The sequence below is a fragment of the Triturus cristatus genome, chromosome 1_2, assembly GCF_964204655.1.
Source record: "Triturus cristatus chromosome 1_2, aTriCri1.1, whole genome shotgun sequence".
Lineage (NCBI taxonomy): Eukaryota > Metazoa > Chordata > Amphibia > Caudata > Salamandridae > Triturus > Triturus cristatus.
Window position 1 is genome coordinate 938,433,654 of NC_140580.1, and position 19,293 is coordinate 938,452,946.

General features: G+C 45.3%; 1 protein-coding gene across 2 annotated transcripts in view; it reads left to right on the top strand.

Moving 5' to 3' along the window:
• Nucleotides 1-17,555, top strand: part of DISP3 (dispatched RND transporter family member 3) — a 148,273-nt gene extending 130,718 nt beyond the window's left edge. For both annotated transcript variants that reach the window (XM_085609878.1, XM_085609879.1), the window contains exons 18-21: nt 8,131-8,290; nt 9,508-9,621; nt 12,410-12,576; nt 16,764-17,555. In XM_085609878.1, coding sequence (XP_085466004.1) covers nt 8,131-8,290; nt 9,508-9,621; nt 12,410-12,576; nt 16,764-17,126 — 804 coding nt within the window. In that variant the 3' untranslated portion in view covers nt 17,127-17,555. The remainder of the gene's footprint in view (nt 1-8,130; nt 8,291-9,507; nt 9,622-12,409; nt 12,577-16,763) is intronic.
• Nucleotides 17,556-19,293: the final 1,738 nt, after the last annotated feature.

The window sequence follows — 19,293 nt, forward strand, 5'->3', positions numbered from 1 at the left end:
GTGGATAGCAAGTATAAAGCCTCCCCTAATGACCCTCCATACATCCGTGGCCAACTACCCCTGACTCTTTGGTTGTTCATACAGCCAGAAAGCATGCCAACACTCAGGGAACAGGTGATGCACCTCCTCCCGACTGAAAGAGCAAGAAAATTGTTGCAGAGGAAAGAGAGTGGCAGCGCGGTCCACATCTCATTGGTGAATTGCAAATTCAGTCGGCTTGCTGTCCCGGTATGACCGTGCACACAGGGGCCAAATGGCAGACCTTATTAAGTGCCTCTCAGAGCATCAGTTAGTTGCAGAAGGAAAGATCATCTTTAACATTAACATCCACGGCGCTCTGGATGCCGCAGATACAGCCGCTTGTGGCGTTAATGCTAGTATTCAGCTGCAACGGCATGTCTGGCTGTGTGTTTCAGGCTTTAAGCCGGAAGTGCAGCAGCACCCCTTCAATGTCCCTTTTGATGGCATCTCTTTGGCCCTCAGGTAGATGCGATGCTTAAGAAAATAAAAAAGGACACCAAGACGGCTAAGGTCATAGGTGCCCTACAAAGACACCCCCATAGGGGTTCCTTTCGGTGCACACAGTTTTGTGGACCCCACTCCAGAAACCTCTTCTACTTTCACAAAGCTAAACGAGCAGTCACCTTCGAAAGGTTAGTATAGAGGCAGTGATGGGGCAATAACAGAAGAGGTCCATAATGGGACTAGCCCCCCAAAACAGTGACGCTCCGCAGCTTCCCCCCGATCACACAACACCAGGGGTTTCTGCCCAGCTGGGCAGCAATCATTCTAGACCCTTGGATTCTAGATGTTATACAGGAGGAGTATTGTCTCGAACTCCTGCAAACACCACCAAACATCCCCCCTCGTCTACACAGATTGTCCAAAGAACATCTGCTCCTCCTTTACGAGGAGGTACAAGCCCTCCTGTACAAAGGGGCCATAGAGCCTATTCTACGCCAGCACCACAGAAAGGGTGTATACTCCCTTTATTTTCTTATCCCAAAGAAGGACGGCTCCAGCCGGCCCATTCTCATTCTCAGGCCACTCAAAAAATTCTTTCTGTCGGAGCACTTCTATACCGTGACTCTACAGGACATTACACTACTCTTGCAGAAAGGTGACTTCATGAGTGCCATGGATCTGAAGGATGCCTACTTGCACACACCCATCCACCCAGCACATTGGAGATATCTGAGGTTTGTGGTTAAATAGACACCATTATCAATTCAAAGTACTCCCCTTGCAGTGTGTTAGAAGGTGGTTCTGACACTATGGGCCGCCCGGATTTTTTGATTTTTGAGCACCTAATTGTTGAGCTTTTACTGTGGGGGAGCCTCATAACTTGGGACTCACCCACAGTGAACTCAGGATGTAAGAGACTGCATGGGGATTTTACTGGTGTTCCCCTGGCTTGACCAGGCCACTGCGCCTCAGCTGGAGTAAGGGACACCGGGCTGGTTACATGCAGACACATGTGTACATGCGTGTGCACACGTGTACGGGCAGCTCAGGGGAGATTCCTAGAGTGTGCAGTCCAGGAGCAGCTACAAAGTGAATGGTGTGGCAGGACTTATGCAGTATTGGGTGGAATAGGCTTTATACACTGGAAACATGCCAGGGAAAGTCAGTGTGTCTTACTGTGTTTTTACTTCATTATTTCCCTAAGGGAATGTGGGGCCCATGGCTAAATTAACTTCCACAAGGCCTACAGTTTCCAGACATGCACTAAAGTCCATTGTATTGGAGGTGAAAAGAAGTATTCTGCAGAGTCCAAAGTCATATTTGTACTGCTTTTGGGTCATCCAGAACTGTCATATTTCTGTGAGCCAGCCAGGACCAGACCCAGGCTGAGGGCTGACCTCAGCTGGATGGATTGATAACCTTTCTTCCACAAGGGAGGGCCTCCTCTCCACGAAGGGAAGATGGGAGGGGCTGCAGGCCAATCCATCAACTGCTGTCGCTGGGTGCGAAGCACCGGGCTGCACCAAGGAGGGAAGGCAGTGTGGAAGGAGTTGGGTTTCAGAGGCCATGTGGCCAGAGAGACTGGAGGACACCATTTTGAACAAACCCAGAGGCTGGACAAGAAGGAGGGAGCAGGGGCAGGAAAGTGATGTGTCGCTGTTTGATAGGACCAAGAGGGACTTCCTGCCAGCCCCCTACTCAACTTTTAAAAAGTGCTTGCACAGGAAGAGAAGCTCTTTGGGGTGTGGTCTGCTGAGGGTGAAGGTGCTGGAGCCTGGCGCAATGGGCAGTTGGAAGGAGAGACCCCCTGACTTCCCCCAGGACCCTATCAGCACCAGAAGAAGAGCCCAGGACTGGTGCACAGAAGCAGGGGCCTGTGCGCAGGGAAAACAGAGTCCCAGAAGGAGAGCCTGGCGAGAGGCTGGCGCAGGGAGCCAGTGAAGACAGCACCCTGCTGAATCAGAGACCCTGAGGGAAGAGGAGAGTGTTCCCAGTGGCGGGGGCTGGTGAGTCCCAGAAGGAGAGCCTGGCGAGAGGCTGGCGCAGGGAGCCAGTGAAGACAGCACCCTGCTGAATCAGAGACCCTGAGGGAAGAGGAGAGTGTTCCCAGTGGCGGGGGCTGGTGAGTCCCAGAAGGAGAGCCTGGCGAGAGGCTGGCGCAGGGAGCCAGTGAAGACAGCACCCTGCTGAATCAGAGACCCTGAGGGAAGAGGAGAGTGTTCCCAGTGGCGGGGGCTGGTAAAGAGGAGCATGAAGTGCCCCATAATGCCTCGCCAGGAATTTGGAAATCTGCTGTTTTGGTGCTTTGTGGCCCCCAGAGGAGAGGGGCCACCCTCACTTGTGAAAAGGTGCTGGGGGAGCACAGTCTTCCCCCTCCCCCCCCCCCCCCCAGCACAGAGAAATCTGCCATTTTTTTGCCTGGTGGCCTCCAGAGGAGAGGGTCAACCTCATCTGTGAAAAGGGGTGCAGGGGGGTGGCAGGAGCACCGCAGTCTCCCCCAGCATAAAGAAGAACAGTCCACCCCTATGTTTCACGGGGCATCTGAAAGAATAACCCCTCAAGGGCTCAGCAGAAGGGCTGAGTTGGGGATGTCTGGAGAAGGGCATCCCCTGGAGGTGAAGTGGTGTAATTGCACCGAAATGCATTTACTATTGGTTATTTCTTTTTAGGTGGACTGAAAGTCACATGTGTAAAGTGAAGTACCTGTGTAAGGTGATGTTAAGCTAAATGGAGTTATGTTGCTGGACCCTCCTGCTAGGGGGTCTGGCTGTATTTACGTAATCCCATGCTTTTGTGATTCCTTTTAAAGTGAAGAGGCACACTGCAGGAGAAGTGTAGTTTACAGGAGTACTTCTTTTGAAGGGACTGTAAGTCACATGTGTAAGGAGATGTCATAGGCCAAGTGGAGCTATGTGGCCCGACAGTCCTGCTAGGGTGTTTGGCTGTATATGAGCAATCCTGTGATTTCATCTGTGATGCCCTAAGGGGCTGTAATTGCAATGCATTCAAATGATCAACCAAGGTGATGAGTACTGTCATTCTAAAGTGTGCGTAAACATGGATTCTTGCTGCTGCGCTTAGGTGAAGATCCCAGACTGCTAGCCCTTAAGATATAGAGGTGCCTACTTTATGGTCAGTAGGAGATGCTTAGTCAGGGTCATGTGTCACCAAGGCAGGTTTACCCCTTTTTAATGCTTGTTGAGGTAATGGGGTGGGTCGCCACTGGGATGGTGCCAGTGTGCAGGGCCCTCGCTCCAGGTTATGTTCAACTAACTGCATTGGGGGCAAGTTGATGTGCATACATGGGAGTGGTGGTACTAGACCCCACCCCCCCTGCGGGAGGGGTGGAGATGTTATGCAATGTCACAAAGTAATTCCAACAGCTTATGTATATTTGTTAAATTGGTGCATGGTATTGAGTAGTGTGTGTGTTTAATAAATGTACTCTTACTTTTATAAAGCAAAGTACAGACTGGACAATCAATTATTGAGTGTTATTTTTGTGCACCTGCAAATGGCGATTACTAGCCCACACCACCTCCCTTGAGTAAGCCTCAGACTGCTCTGCAACGCTATCCTCTGAGAGTCAGGCGCTACAATTGGGTGTTTGGTTCCCAGTGAAGGACAAATGTAGTCATGTTATTTGTGCAGGCCTCACAGATGCTGCCTCGTTTTCCAACACAGTTACTACTGCACCAAGAGTTTTCACCAAATGTCTGGCAGTGGTGGCCGCTCATCTCAGGAGGAGCGGCATCCGCGTGTTCTCTTACTTAGACGACTGGCTGCTCAAGAGTGCCACGCAGCAGCTCTGTCTAGAGCACACCCAGAACACAATTCACACCCTGCATAGTCTGTGTATCACCATTAAACTGACCAAATCTCAACTTCAACCCCTTCAGAGACAGCCTTTCCTTGGGGTCATCTTGGATGTGTGGGTGGGAAAAGCTTACCCCAGCCTGGCCAGAATACAAGCCTTCCAAAACCTGTTGCCTCTTTTTCAGCCAGATTGGCTGGTAACAATCAGAACTGTGATGCGCCTACTAAGCATGATGGATTCCTGTATAGCTATAGTACCTCAGGCTCCGCATGCGCCCTTTACAGGAGTGATTTGTGGCATAGTGGTCTCAAGCGGAAGTTCACCTAGAAGATCTAGAGTTGGTTTGGGGCTGTAAACATCGCTCTGTGCAGTGGTAGAACACAAACAATTTGTTACAGGAATGACCTTTCCTCGACCTAGTTCCGCGAGGGACTGTCACAATGGACTCCTCACTCATAGGTTGAGGAGCTTATCTCAGGCTTCTTACTGTTCTAGGTCATTGGTCCCTTACCCAGCAATTTCTTCACATCAATCACCTGGAGCTGCTTACGATTCAGCTTGCTCTCTGCGTTTTTCTCCCCATCATTCAGCTCAAGACGGTCTTGCTATGCACAGACAACACAAGTGCCATGTTCTACCTACAGAAACAAGGGGGCATGCATTCACCACAGCTGTGGATCTGGCGGTGGGCAAAACATCACGGAATACATCTACTCATACAACATATTCCTAGGGTCGACAACAATATAGCGGACCTGCTCAGCAGGACACATCAACAACTACACAAATGGGAACTTCACCCCCAAATCCTAATCCCCTATTTTCAGCACTGGGGGTTCCCACAAATAGATCTGTTCGCCATCACAGAAAACTCAAAATGCCTAAACTTCTCCGCCTGACTACCACAATCACAGTCCAAGAGAAACACACTATCGATGAGTTGGTCAGGGATATTTGTCTATGCTTTTCCGCCTCTAAAACTCCTGCTGTTTTGGTGAGGAGACTGATGCTCATTCTAGTGGCACCAACCTGGGCATGCCAGCCAGCTAGAACTCTCTATAGTCCCACACAGGAAGCTCCCCAACAGGCCACACCTTCTTACACAAAACCACAGCACTCTGAGGCATCCCAACCCTCAGGAACTCAATCTTGCGATCTGGCTCCAAAGGTCTTAGAGTTTGATTAAGTCAGCCTACCAGAAGAGTGTATGTATGTTCATAAAGAGGCGCACAGACCCATCACCAGCCAAATGAAAAAAAATTCTACACTTTTGCCTCAAAAAACACATTAATCCTCTCACAGCACCAGTACAGGATATTGTGTGTTACCTTCTGCATTTGCAGAAATCATGCCTAGCCTATACCTTGATCCGATTACATGTGGCTGCCGTAGCTGCTAACCTACAGAACAGACAACAGATTTCCTTGTTCAGAATACCCTTATTAAGGCATTCAGGGAAGACCTTAAAAGAGTTATTCCACCCAGAACACGCCTTGCTCCAGGTTGGAACTTAAGCATTGTCCTCACTAGGCTCATGGGTCCTCCCTTGCCCACTGCAATTCCTGCCTGGGAAGGTGTCCTTCCCTGTCTCCATCACTTCCTTAAGACGCGTTACTGAGAGTCATGCGCTTACGTAGAAGAGCCATTTTTCCAGGTACACGAAGATAGAGTGGTCCTCAGAATAAATCCAAAATTCCTTCCTAAAGTGGTCTTCAGTTTCTGCCTTAATCAAACGATTGAACTGGCAGCCTTCTCGCCGCATCTAGAAACTGTAGCAGAATGCTCGCTGCATACGCTTGATGTCAAAAGAGCGCTCATGTACTATATTGATAGACCAAAACCATTTCGTAAGAACCAACAACTGTTTGTGTCATACTGCAAGCCTCACAAGGGGCGTGCTCCGTCCAAAGCAGGCTTAGCACATTGGTTAGTTAAATGCATACAAACGTGTCATGCCAAAGCTAAGAGATCCCTTCCTGCCACTTCTAGACCTCACTCTACTCTTAAGAAAGGGGCTTCCATGGCTTTCTTGGGTAATTCACCATTAACTGACATTTGCAAAGCAGCTACTTGGTCTACTCCACATACCTTCACTGAACATTACTATGTGGATGTTCTGACACAGGCAGCAAGCTAGAGTTGGCCAGGCTGTCCTATGTTCACTTTCCAAGTCTACTGTAACATCCTCTGGCTAAGCCACCATTTTCGCGGAGGACTGCTTTGTAGTCGATGCACAGCATGTGCATCTACAGCTACGCATGCCACAAACGGAAAATGCTACTTACCCTGTAAGCATCTGTTCCTAGCACATAGTGCTGGAGATTCACATGCGCTCACCCTTTTCCCCAGTCAACTGTGGTTGTTGCAGGTTCTATTCTTTTCCTGTCATTCTTATTCTTTTTCCTTTGCATGGCCATCTTTACTTTCTTCTCTATGCTTCATCTTCAGTCTCACACTCTGTGAGGTGAAAAACAATCTAACAATGGAGTCGGCGCCCATACACAGTACCACTAATAGGTGAAGTCACTAGACCCCGTGACCTGAAAAGACTTCCTTCGAACAAAAACAAATTGTAGATTTGATACTCAGTCTTCTTGCAATTCTTTCCCTTGTTTTGAAAGTCTTTTGGCATTGCCCTGGTTTTTGGTATCAAAATGTAAGGCAAAATGTACACAGCACACATAGTTATTTACATAGTTTTCTATAGTAAGGATCAGGGCTCATCAACGTCAGAGCACTGTACAGTATATTTATAGGATTTGTTCTTTAAGACGATAACACACAGTACATTGATCCCTATAGAATGGGAGCCAGATAGCGAACAGATATCATGAAAAGAAATACAATGATCCACATTACATAAGAGAAAATATTCACAATAAAGACCACTGAAGATAAAATAAACTTTTGGCACTCAGAAACCTTCAGGTTGCCTCACAGGGCGAGAGTAAAATGTTCTGTAGTAGGTTTGTCATTGTTATGCAAAAGTGTATGATATAGTGGGTAGTTAAAAAAATGTCACAATAAAAATCGGCAGATCTCACTAGCTGTCCTGTGTTTCTATTTTGCTTGTTTGCTTTTCTGTATCTCGTATATTTATTTATTGAGTAATTTTCTATAGCAGGCACAAGGACCTAGTGCGTCAAAGCTCTTTGACTGTTTAGAATATACAGAAGCACTGACATTAACAAAAAGAAGCAAAAGCAAAAGTAAAGATCACATAAGCATGACCTAAGTAATAGGCGATATAAAAAACAATGCACAAAGCAAAGTTACACGAACAGACAGTCGTTGGGAGAACAGTCATAAAGTGCAGTACATTACGTTGTATGTGCCCTATGCTGTTTTTTGAGGCTCTCTTATTCTATGAGATTCTCTTTCGCTCTAGGTTCCTTTGCTCTCTTCTACAGCTTGGCTACATTCTTTAGTTTTCTCATTTTCCTGGCTCTCTTTTCCTTGTATCCCTTTCTCCTTTCTTTTCATTGACCCTCTTTGCTTGATCTTTCCTGATGTTTAATTCTCTTTTGCTTGAATTCTTTTTATTCTCTTTCCCTTAAGACTTAGGGCCTGATTAAGAGCTTAATGGACGGGTACGCCATTACAAACGTTACGGGTATCCTGTCCACCTTATTACAAGTGCCATAGGATATAACACACTTATAATTAGGCAGACAGTAGATCCGTCACTTTTGTGAGGAGTGACCCGTCAGTCAAACTCTAAATCAGGCCCTTGGTCAGGAAGAAAGTGGAGGGCGAAGGTGTGCGAGAGTACAGTGAAGGTTAAGCTGTGTCACTAAAACTTGCACCTCTCCCTCTGACTTATATTCGATTCTTTGGTTTCTTCACAGACGACTTACAAGGGCAAGTCCTCATTCCAGACCTACACGGATTATGTGAAGTGGGAGTCATTCCTACAACAACAGCTACTGCTACTCCCTGAGAATTCCGCATTACGTCACGGGTTCCAGACCTGTGAACACTGGAAAAGGATCTTCATGGAAATTATAGGCAAGTCTCTGAAGGGAAGAATGCACAGTGTGACGTTTCTCATACAGAGCCCCACCTCTGGTGCTAAGGCAGCAGGACCTTAATAGGAAGCACTGCCCCCTGTGCCCAAGCAGTGCACCCTTAAATAGCAGGTCCTGCCAGCGGTGCCTATAAAAGATGCTGCCCCTTGCAGCCAAGTAGAGTAAGCTTAATCAGAATTTATAATTCGGTGATTGAGCCCGTGCGACCTGGCAGAGGTCTCAACGACCAAATTTGGGAATGACCGTTGGGCTGGCGGACATTTCAAGCATTGACAGGAACTGCCTTCAAGGCGGTTCCTGTCAATGTATTATAACTTTGCTGTATGGCTCCATCAAACATGACGGAGCTGTATGGCAAAGTTACAATTTTTCTTAATTGAAAAAACAAAGCCCCAAAGCGGGATTTTGTTTTTGAAAATAAAATAAAAACAGTGCCCTCCTTGCCATGGCGAGTGGGGCATTTTGAAGTTTTCACTGCCCCTTACTGCCAGGGTTTTCCTGGCTGTGCCAGGCTGTGAAAACTAACCTGTATGTCTGTCCATTTAAATTAGGTGGGTGGACACACAGGGCAACCTCCAACAGCCCTTACTCCGTTGGTCTGACGGAGTCATCTCTGCTGTTGTTACACCGAAGGTCAGCCCACATGTAAATCCTGCGGGTGGACCATTATTTTGGTGGAAAGGGTATTCTGTCAATATTTTGACGGAGCACCCTTTCTGACAACATATAAATCAACCCCTTTGTCTCTTGTGCCCAAGCAGAGTGAGATTTACTGCAACATATCTCCTGTGTGCCATTGACTTAAATTGTTTCTCAGCAGTGTCATGCCTCAGTGGTGTGATGCTTTTCCCAGGAATTACTTGTGTCTCTGTGTGGCCTTCTTTTCAGCAGTGCTATACCTCCCGAGCCTCAGCACTGTGAACTTCCTCCCAGCAGTGAAATGCTTTCTGTGCCCCAACAGTATGATTTTTTTCCCAGCAGCACCAGTCGCTGGTGTATTAGTAGTAGACGCTTCCTTCCTGCAGTACCATGCATCAGCTGTCTTGGTCCTCCTCAACAGGACTTTGTCGCCTGTACCTTAACTGTGGGAGTTTTCCTCTGATAGCACCATGCCTCCTATACAATAGTAATCTGCTTCTATACTGATTGCACATTTTGTTCCTGTGCTTACCCATGGCCCTTCATGTCTCTGTGCAGGTGTGGAGAGTGCTCTCTCTGGCCTTCTCCTGTCTTTGATGATCTGTGTCGCGGCTGTGGCAGTTTTCACCACACACATCTTGCTCCTGCTTCCTGTGCTGCTCACCATCCTAGGTAAGGTCTCCTTACAAGACCTCCCTCTGCTCCAGGGCGTTGTCATAGAAGTGAATATGAATGCCACTGACTGCTCTCAAGCTCTGTATCTATTCCATTGCTGGTTGTATGTCAGAATATCATACAGAAATATCACCTGACATACTTATTGCGTTCTACATATTATCTACAACAATATCATGCTATTGGGTGTTGATTTTTCATTAACTCCAGTGGGACAATATGTTTGTAAATGATATTTAAGACTCAATATTTACGTCAGACGATATATCCGACTGTGATATTCTGGTTTCAAACCTACTGGACTAATTATTGCCCTGGATTCATTATACATTCATGGTTCCTACTTTGCATGCATTACCCCATATCCTTTGATAGACTGTTCCACCTGTGCTCCCTGAATATACTTCACTGGTCATGTCACCTAGATATACTGCAGTGTCCATGCTCCATGCCACCTAAATACATTGCAGTTGCAATGTTTATTGAAAAGAATGTGATAGTCATGCTCTACATATATATTATACTGTCCAAGTATACTGCACTAACCATATTCCATGTGTAAACAGTACGAACCATGCTCCTTGCAATCAATACCTATGTTCCTAGGATATATTGCCCAGCTGAGCTCCAAGCATGCATATCAGTAGCAATGCTCCTTGGTGTTCTGCATTAACTATGCCAATTGGCTACACTGCACTTGTCATGCCCTTTTAATGTCATCCTCAGGCCATAATGACTGAATATACTGCACTAGCCATGACCCCAGAATAATGTATGCCAGCAACGTCCACTTGAGTATACTGATCTAGCTATGACCATAAAATATTGTATGTCAGCAACTGCACTTGAACATACTGCACCAGTCATGACCCCAGAATATTGAAAGCCAGCAATGTCACTTGCATATACTGCACCAGTCATGACCCCAGAATATTGTATGCCAGCAACGTCACTTGCATATACTGCACTGGCCATGACCCCATGATATTGTATGCCGGCAATGTCACTTGAATATACTGCACTGGCCATGACCCCAGGATATTGTATGCCGGCGATGTCACTTGAATATACTGCCCAAGCCATGACTTTGTGATATACTGCAGTAGCCCTGCCACCTAACTGTAGTACAGTAGCCATATTCTTTGATATACTGCACTTGCCATACCACTTGAGTATAATGCACTTGTCATGATATATTGCTGTAGCCATGCTCACTGAATATGCTAAAGTACTCACGCTCCTAGATATACTGCACCAGTCATGCCACCTAGAGAGGATTCTCTAGCAACACTACCTGGATATACTGCGTTAGCATTGTTCTCAGAGAACCCAGTCCTAGCCATGCTTCCTGGATGGAATGTGAGTTTTCTCTACCAGTTACCTGAAAGTGTTATAGGGTTGCAGCAGTGGGGTATGTTGTCCCTGCTAATGCCTTGCCAGTGTTAAAGACTCCGCTAGTGTGAGCTCTTTGCGTTGAACCATGTTAGTGTGTAGAACGCCAGCAGTGTGACCTATAGGACTATAGTTGTGTGATCTTCCTTGAATCTAACAATGTTAGTGCTATAAGACACCTGCAGTGTGGATTTTCTCCCCCAGTACTCTGACCGTGCTGTAGGACTCCAGCAGTGCGAGTTTCTTCGCCAGTGCCCTGATAATATTGTAGGGCTTCAGCAATATGAGGTTTCATCACTGATGTAATAGCGTAATAGTACTCCAACAGTATTAGTTATATTCACCAGTGCACTTCATCAGGGTGAGTTTTCTCCACAAGTGCTCTGTCCTCGTTAGGGAACTTCAGCAGTGTGAGTCTCTGTCAGCGCCATGCCATGTCCCGTGTTGTAGGACTCTGCCAGGGTTATATATACAATGTCAGCCGTGTGACTTTTCTTCACCAGTGCTCTCGCAGTGTAATAGAACTCCAGCAGTGTGAGTTTGGTCACCTGTGCCCTGCCAGTGCTAAGAGCCTCAGCAGTTTGGGGTTTACTTCACCAGTGCCCTGCCAGCATTATAGGACACCAGCGTTCTGAGTTTTCTTCACCAATACCCTGCTAGTATTTTTAGACTCCAGCGGTGCAAGTTTTATCCACCAGTGCATTGCCCTTATTATATGACAGAAGCACTGGGGGATGTCCTCACCACTGCCCTGCCAGTGTTATAGGACTACAGCAGTGCGAGTTTTCTTCACCAGTGTCATGCACATGTTGTATACTCCAGCAGTGTGAGTTTTCTTCGCCAGTCGTGCACATGTTGCATACTCCAGCATTGTGAGTTTTCTTCACTAGTGTCTTGTGCATGTTGTATACTCCAGCAGTGTGAGTTTTCTCCACCAATACCCTGCAATTGTTAAAGGACTTCAGCAGTGTGAATTTTGTCCATCAGTATAATAGGACTCCAGCTGTATGAGTTTTCTTCACAAGTGCCCTGCTAGGGATGTAGGATTCCAGCAGTTTGAGTTTTCTTCACCATTACCATGCCATTGTTAAAGGACTCCAGAAGTGTGGGGTTTCTTTACCAATGCCTTGCCCATGTTGAGAGACTCCAGCATTGTGACATTTATAAAGCTGTACCCTCTAAATGCTCTATGACTCCAGCAGTGTGCTCCTCTTTCAGCTCTGCCATGGTATTTCTGTGGGACTTCAGCTGTGTGAGCTTCCTTGAGCATTACCTTGTTAGTGCTGAAAGATTCCAGCATCGTGGCTTTTCTCCAGTATGTCACTGGCTCTGTACACTTAACACAGAATGTTGACTAGTGCTGATGCAAACCTGTTTCTCCCATTCTATGCAGGGGTTGTCTGCTTGGTTGTGTCCATCATGTACCTGTCTGGTTGGGAAATGGGTGCTGTTGAGGCAATTTCCCTCTCTATCCTCGTGGGCTCATCGGTGGATTACTGTGTACATTTAGTAGAAGGCTACCTGCTGGCGGGAGAGAGTATGCCACCACACCTGGGCGAGGTGAGTATTTTGGCATCACCTGTGGCTGGGGTGGGGGCTGGAATGGATTTGCAATGTCCTAACTGGGGGTAGTTTCGGGCTAGTTTCTGTTCTATGTGAGATTAATGTTCTTCACATTGATTATTGTTGGAGCTAGTGATTGTTCCTCAGTAGGCTATTTTTCTTGCATGTGGTTATACGTCTTGGTGAGATTAATGCTCACCTCATTGACCGTTTGAACTCCTTTCCTCTCAGGTTCTTTTTCCTGTAGATGTTTATGATTGTGTGTGAAATTCATGCTCTTCTCATTGAAGGTTATCTGTTTGAGCTTGCTGTAGTCACTAGGCACTGGGTCTCAGTGAGGTTCATGATCATCTCATTCATGACTGTACGATTCCTGTGCCCTCAATAGGTTCCTCTTTGTGTGTGTAACTCATGCTCATCTTTCAAATCACCGTTTGAGCTCTGGGACACACTAAGATCCTCTTCCTGAGAATAGTTTATTGTGAAATTGATGCTCGTCTCATGGTTGCTTCATGTCTTCACTTGAAACCTCTTCTTGTGAGTGGTTATGATTCTGCATGTGGTTTTTATTCTTCTTTTGATGGCTGTTTGATATCAGATTGTGGTTCTCTGTAGGATTTCTGCTCTTTTAGATTTGATGCTTAGGATTTTTTTGGGTATATGATAACAGCAGCAGGTCCTATTTTATCCGGGCTTGGTTATGACTGCAGCATACCCAACAGTGGACACCTGCATAAGTGACTTCATGGTACTCAGTGTGCAGTGAGGAAATCAAAAGTAGGACTTTCGCTATTTCTTCCGCACTAGGTAAAAACACAATTTCATAGTACACGAAACACGTAAATGGGTGTCAAGGTTATGTCTGATGGCCACATGTAATTTGCTCAGTTTTTCGAATGTAGAATTAAAACAATGCCAACAGAATCGGTGACCTGCCTGACTGCGAGGACTCGGAAGGAGACTCAAACACTTTTATGCTATGTAGACCTCAATATTGTCATGCCACCCCTATGGGTATTAGACTCCTGTCTGCTTAAGGCACTTAGACAGTGAGGTTATATGTTACCTCTGTCACACAAGCCTCGATGATGTAGGACAGGGTGGGCCAGAAGAGCAATCACCTCCCATCCTTCTCCTTATACCACAATCGGGTAGAACCTGGTCTTCACTTGAGTATTACATTACAAGAGTTCTGATTGGTGGAAGGCAGGGAGCTGTACTAAGACAGATAGAGGGTCTTTAGGCGAAAGATAAAATCAAACCCACCAAGCGCTTCAAGGTGGAATGACATTGCCTGAGACTGAACCGTTTTGCTACATATAGGTGAGGCACTGGGTCTCCTATCCAACTTTGAAGAAAGAGAGTTGTCCACAGATGCAGGAGAGAGAGCTGAGCAGAACATTAATACTGAAAGAGTGGGTACATATAGTGACAGCTACAAAATACATAAGAGTCAAAGACCCTCTGACCAAGCTGTTACTGAGCTGCAAATAGGCTACAACAAGAATTCACAGATGAGCTAGATCAGTGCAGCTAACAGAGCATCTATCTGCAACAAGTATTCCATACAATATACAAAGTATGCTTTGGGGCAGCCTTCTTGAACCAATACATTTTTCTGGATTAGGATTTATCAACTTGTGGCTTGAGACATTGTCGATCACATCTTAGATCAGGCCAGAAGAGTACTTTTCTTGCACAGTCATGCTATTGACTATTTAGTGTATCCTTCCTTCTCCTGTGGCTTTCTTAAATTGTATAATGGACTAGTTTATATTTTAAAAATATACTCAACTAGCACAATATTTGTCACATTCAGTCTTTACCGCATTTGCACACTGTAAAAAGAAAGCTATACTTGTTTTTACTGCTAGCACTTTCTGTATGACTGGAATTGCAAATCTTTTAAAAGCTCTAGAGGTAAAGTGATTTCAGTGCAGAAAGCACGGCAGACTATTTGATTTAAAAAAAAAAATACTTTATTACAACACAGAAGCAAATGATACAGCAGTTGAATAATGGGAATATATAAAGAAAGCTGATCCTGCCATTTTGCTGAGTTTTAAAAGATTGTAATGATAGAAGACAGTTTCCAACAGTTGTTGAAGGTGACGGCATGCATTCCAGACTCATGAACTGTATACAGCTTGAAGGCCGTCATAACCCCCAGTTTCATAATGGGGTGACATTGAGTTCCCTCATGTCCTAAAAAGGCTGAGGAAGGCTGATATCTGCAAATTGTCTCCACATTTCCTGACTCCTTTTACACTGAATTTCTGGATAAGGGGTTCTGTGTTAGACTGTCTGTAAACATGGGCCTCAATTTTAGAAGGCAATTATAATCTAATTGGGTGCCCCAGTAAACCTCAGGATCTGGGTAGCATTCAGTACAGTAAACAAAATAGTTCTGTCTGTATCTAGCAAATTAGAACAGACAACATTTCTTAATGGCAGAAAACTTTACTTAAAGTAAAATGAAAACACAACCAGAGAAAAAATTTATACAAATGCATGTGTTATGGCACAAGTACATGAAACTGTATGTATTATGGTGCAAGTACATGAAACTGCGTAAGTACTTGCAACTGTCTACACTGTACTGAAGGTTGCTCCAAATGTGCAAAATGCGACTAAAGTGCTCATGCAGCATGACAAGTGTATATGAGGTGACTGGAACCATAAAATGCAATAAAAGTGGACCTTTGCTGTGTGTCAGCCGCTTGTGTGCTGCGTGTCAGGTATAGACAAATCCAAAATCCCCATCAGACTTTGCAACTAGAGGTTTGTCTGAGATGTCCAGATGGGATTAGGTCTTAGTACAGGAAATTTTGATAGCATCAACTTTTTGACCCAAGAAAGCGTGGTTACCTAAAACCATCTGGGTGGGTCTTCATCAGGACGTGATGGCGGGGCAACCTAGAGTTACATGAAAAACCTCCATAGGATGAATCCTATGGGGTTAGATAGACGGCAAATCAGTTAATCTATGCAAACTTCTCATGGAAAATAGCTTGACAGCTAAGTTGGTTACGGGGGCACTTCCACATAATTCAGGAATGGGCCAGGACGGCCGGTGTGTAAGTAATGATGAAAATGATGTGAGCAATGTGACTTTTGGGTCAAAACGTCGATGCTCTCAAAATTGCCTGTTCTAATCCCATTTGGACATCCAAGACAACCTTCTAATTTCCCTGTTTGATGGGGATTTTGGATTCTGTTATATCGGACAGGCAGCCCACAGGCCGCTGAGCCACAGAAAAATTCAACTTTTATTGTATTTTATGTCTCCACTCACCTAATTTTCACTTCTCACACAGCACAAGCACTTTCGTCACATCTGGAGTAACCTTCAGTACAGTGTACATAGACAGTTTTATGTACTTGCACAATAATATATGCATTTACAGTACTTTTTTCTCGGATTGTTTTTCATTTTACTTTAAGTTTTTGTTTCTGCCTTTAAGAAATTTTGTCTGTTTTAAATTGGTAGCTACTTACAGGGCTATTCAATTTCAGAACGTGTATTGTTTTTGAGTGACCTTCTTCCAGTGAAAACATCTCTTCAGTATGATCTTGCACAAGAATGAGAATATTCCAAGGGCAGTCAAAGACACTCGTCCGATAGCCCACTGACATATCCATTCACCCACAGGACAGCTTATCAGCAACTTCAAACAACCTTTTTGACATTTCATGTTTCTTCTAACTCATCTTGCAGGGTAGATGCTCATTGCAATTTGACTTTTCATTGTACACCGTTCCATCAATTGTGTAAATTGTCCCTCAGTTCACCCATGAGGTGGAAAGTCCTAAATATGCCTACGAGTGCTAGGACACTCTCAGCTCTCATGAGTTACATTTGCTTCTTATTTGTAACTGGCATTACTACTTGTAGAAGGAGCTACTTTCCTAGGGGCATCCACAAACCAGATAACAAATCTTTTTTCTCTGAAAATGCTCACATGGTGCATGCAGGAATGAATGTGAATTTTCTGAATGGCATTTGTGCTCCTCTTTCAGTACGTGATAGTGGTATAGTCTGGGATCCATGCATTAGTTGGTGCCATGAATGGCTCATTTCCATACTCTTGTTGAGGGGCAAGATCATTGTATGCACATTCACTTCTATTGCATCTTGCAGTGTTTTCTTTGCATCTGTAATCTGATTTCTCTCTTGTTTGCAGGATCCGCAGGCCAGTCGGCAGTGGCGAGCCATGGAGGCCGTCCGGCACGTTGGTGTTGCTATCATGTCCAGTGCAGTCACCACAATCATTGCCACCATACCGCTCTTTTTCTGCATAATCGCACCTTTTGCCAAGTTTGGAAAGATCGTGGCCCTGAACACTGGAGTTTCCATTGTGTACACCCTAACCATGAGCACAGCCTTCCTCAGCATTCTAGGCCCTAGCAGCTTCATTCGCAGCAGGAGCTCCTTCCTCAAAGCAACAATAGGTGTGCTGTTCACCACCACTGTGGGCATCTGTGTCTATTTGGTACTTTTGAAAAGTGGGATACAAATCCCCCTGCCCAGGGTCACATCCTCCTAACATCCGCAACAGGCCAATCTTTTCTATGGACACCTTTTATACAGCTCTTTTTTAGAAGCTGCCCGGTTTGGGATAGTTTTTCCACTTCTGATGATCTGTTTTTCCTGTTACTGTGGAAGATATTTGCCCATGCTAGGAAGTTGAAATGGTGCTGCTGGGAAGCACCAGGCGAGGCCAAAACCATGTCAGATGTAGTCTTTTTTCTACAATTTACAGCTTGAAAGGTAAAGGTGAACCCTAGAAATGATGGCCTGATCCCCTGGCTAGATCAGACTTTGCTGTGCTCTCTGATCACAGTGACAGTGGTGGGAGAATCTCCAGGCAGATCTGAGAAACATGAAGCTCCTTCATTACTATTTTAAAGGCAAGGCACTGAGGTCTTTTGGATTATCTAGGGAGGGAGGGGGGATTATGGGGTCTATGGTGGAATTTGGCTCTGTGGTCCTCATACAAAATGGTGGTATTTCCACCTCATGACTGTCATTTGACCATCACACCAGGCAACATCAATGAGTTCCTTCTTCATAATATGTATCTTATAAGCTTTGCAATAAGGTGGCACCATACATGCAATCTCAAAAGAATAGCTCAATAAAATCCTTGCCATGGGATTGTCTCCCAGTAAGCGAGTGGCTTGTGATTGATCTCCATGCAGTCTGTATCAACTGCCTGGTTGAAATTGCAAACCAACTACCCACAAACAATGCTCAAATGCCCAAAAATACAAACGTAGATCTGGCTAAAGCCTTCTTGAACACTTGAAAATTAGGGCTCTATCGACATAGCATAATCAACTCTATGTATGTGGCTTAATTAGCCATAAACCTTTGAATGAAATGTGTTTTCATCAAAGAAATCTTACTGCGAGTCCTTTCCTTGGACTGGTGTGTGCCCATTACCTTCACTTAGCAGTCCCGGCTTTGCTGCTTTAGGAGTCCATGGTTGGCTGTTTCTTTACCTCGAAATCCTCTGGTTGTTTTGTCCCTTCCTTTCCCAATTGGCTCTTAATTTATCCATTGATTTTCTAGTTTGTTTGCTACTTACTTTGGGAATCTATTTCTAGCTACTTTCTCTGTAATTCTCTGGAACCAGTCTTTGGAGTTCTTTTTAGTCTCTTCTCTTCCCCTGAGAATGTCTTTCTGACTCCTTTTCTTGAGAGTCTCTGGTTGGCTGTTTCCTTTTATGAAGAGGCAATGCCTCAAACCCCTTCTTGGTAAGTTTGTAAGTCTATGGTTGGACTTTTTCTTCCCTTGGCACTGCATAGTAGGCTCACTTTTTCCTTTTGCAGCCTCTTTCAAGGGATCTTCTATGGTGTCTGCCTTTGGTATTTTTTCTGTTTTCCTACTTTCCATGCAAATCCTTATCTCTAGCTCCTTACTCATTTTCCCAGCCTACTCCTGTCCTTTTAGATTCCTCTAATGCTCCTTCCTTCCCTTGAAAGACCCTCTCTGGCTCCTCCCTCAAATTCCCAGTCAGTCCCCTGTCCTTCAAGGTTCCTCCGGTTCCATCCTTCCCTGGCCAATCCCTCTCGGGTTTCTCACTTCAAGACCCCTTGAGGCTCCTTCCCTAGTGAGTCAATCTCTGGCTCCTCCCTATATTCCCTGGTTCATTCCTGTGCTTCATGTTCCCCTTTTATCCTTTCCTCAGATAGTCCCTCTCTAGCTACTCCGTTGTATTTCCCGTATTACTCCTGTTCTTGGGTTCTTATGCATAGAGTCGCTGTCTGTCTCATGGCCCTCTGCATCCCACTCCAGCTCCTTTTTTTGCTGTGAGTCAATGTTGTTTTTCTCATTGTTTCTGCCCTCTCCTTTCCCTTTATCTTTGTGTCTAACTTTTCACTTGGAGGGTTCCCCCTTCCTTCAGGTATATCTGTCCCCAATCTTTCTTTGCCTGTTACTCTCTGCCACTTGCTTATGAGTAATTTCTATGCCACTTCCTTTGAAAGAAAATCTGAGTTCCTGCATGCAGCAGTGCTCCTAGGTTTGCGGTCACATAGTATTTGACCATGCACCACCCTCTGCCAACCAGGCCTATAAACCAGTAATTGACAGTACAGAAAAACATGATTTGTGAACTGCTTGTGTAGGTTCAGTCTTATCTCAAGGCCCCATAGACAGAGGGTCCTGGTCATGGTATCTGAGCATTGTCCAACAAACTTGCTGGAGCA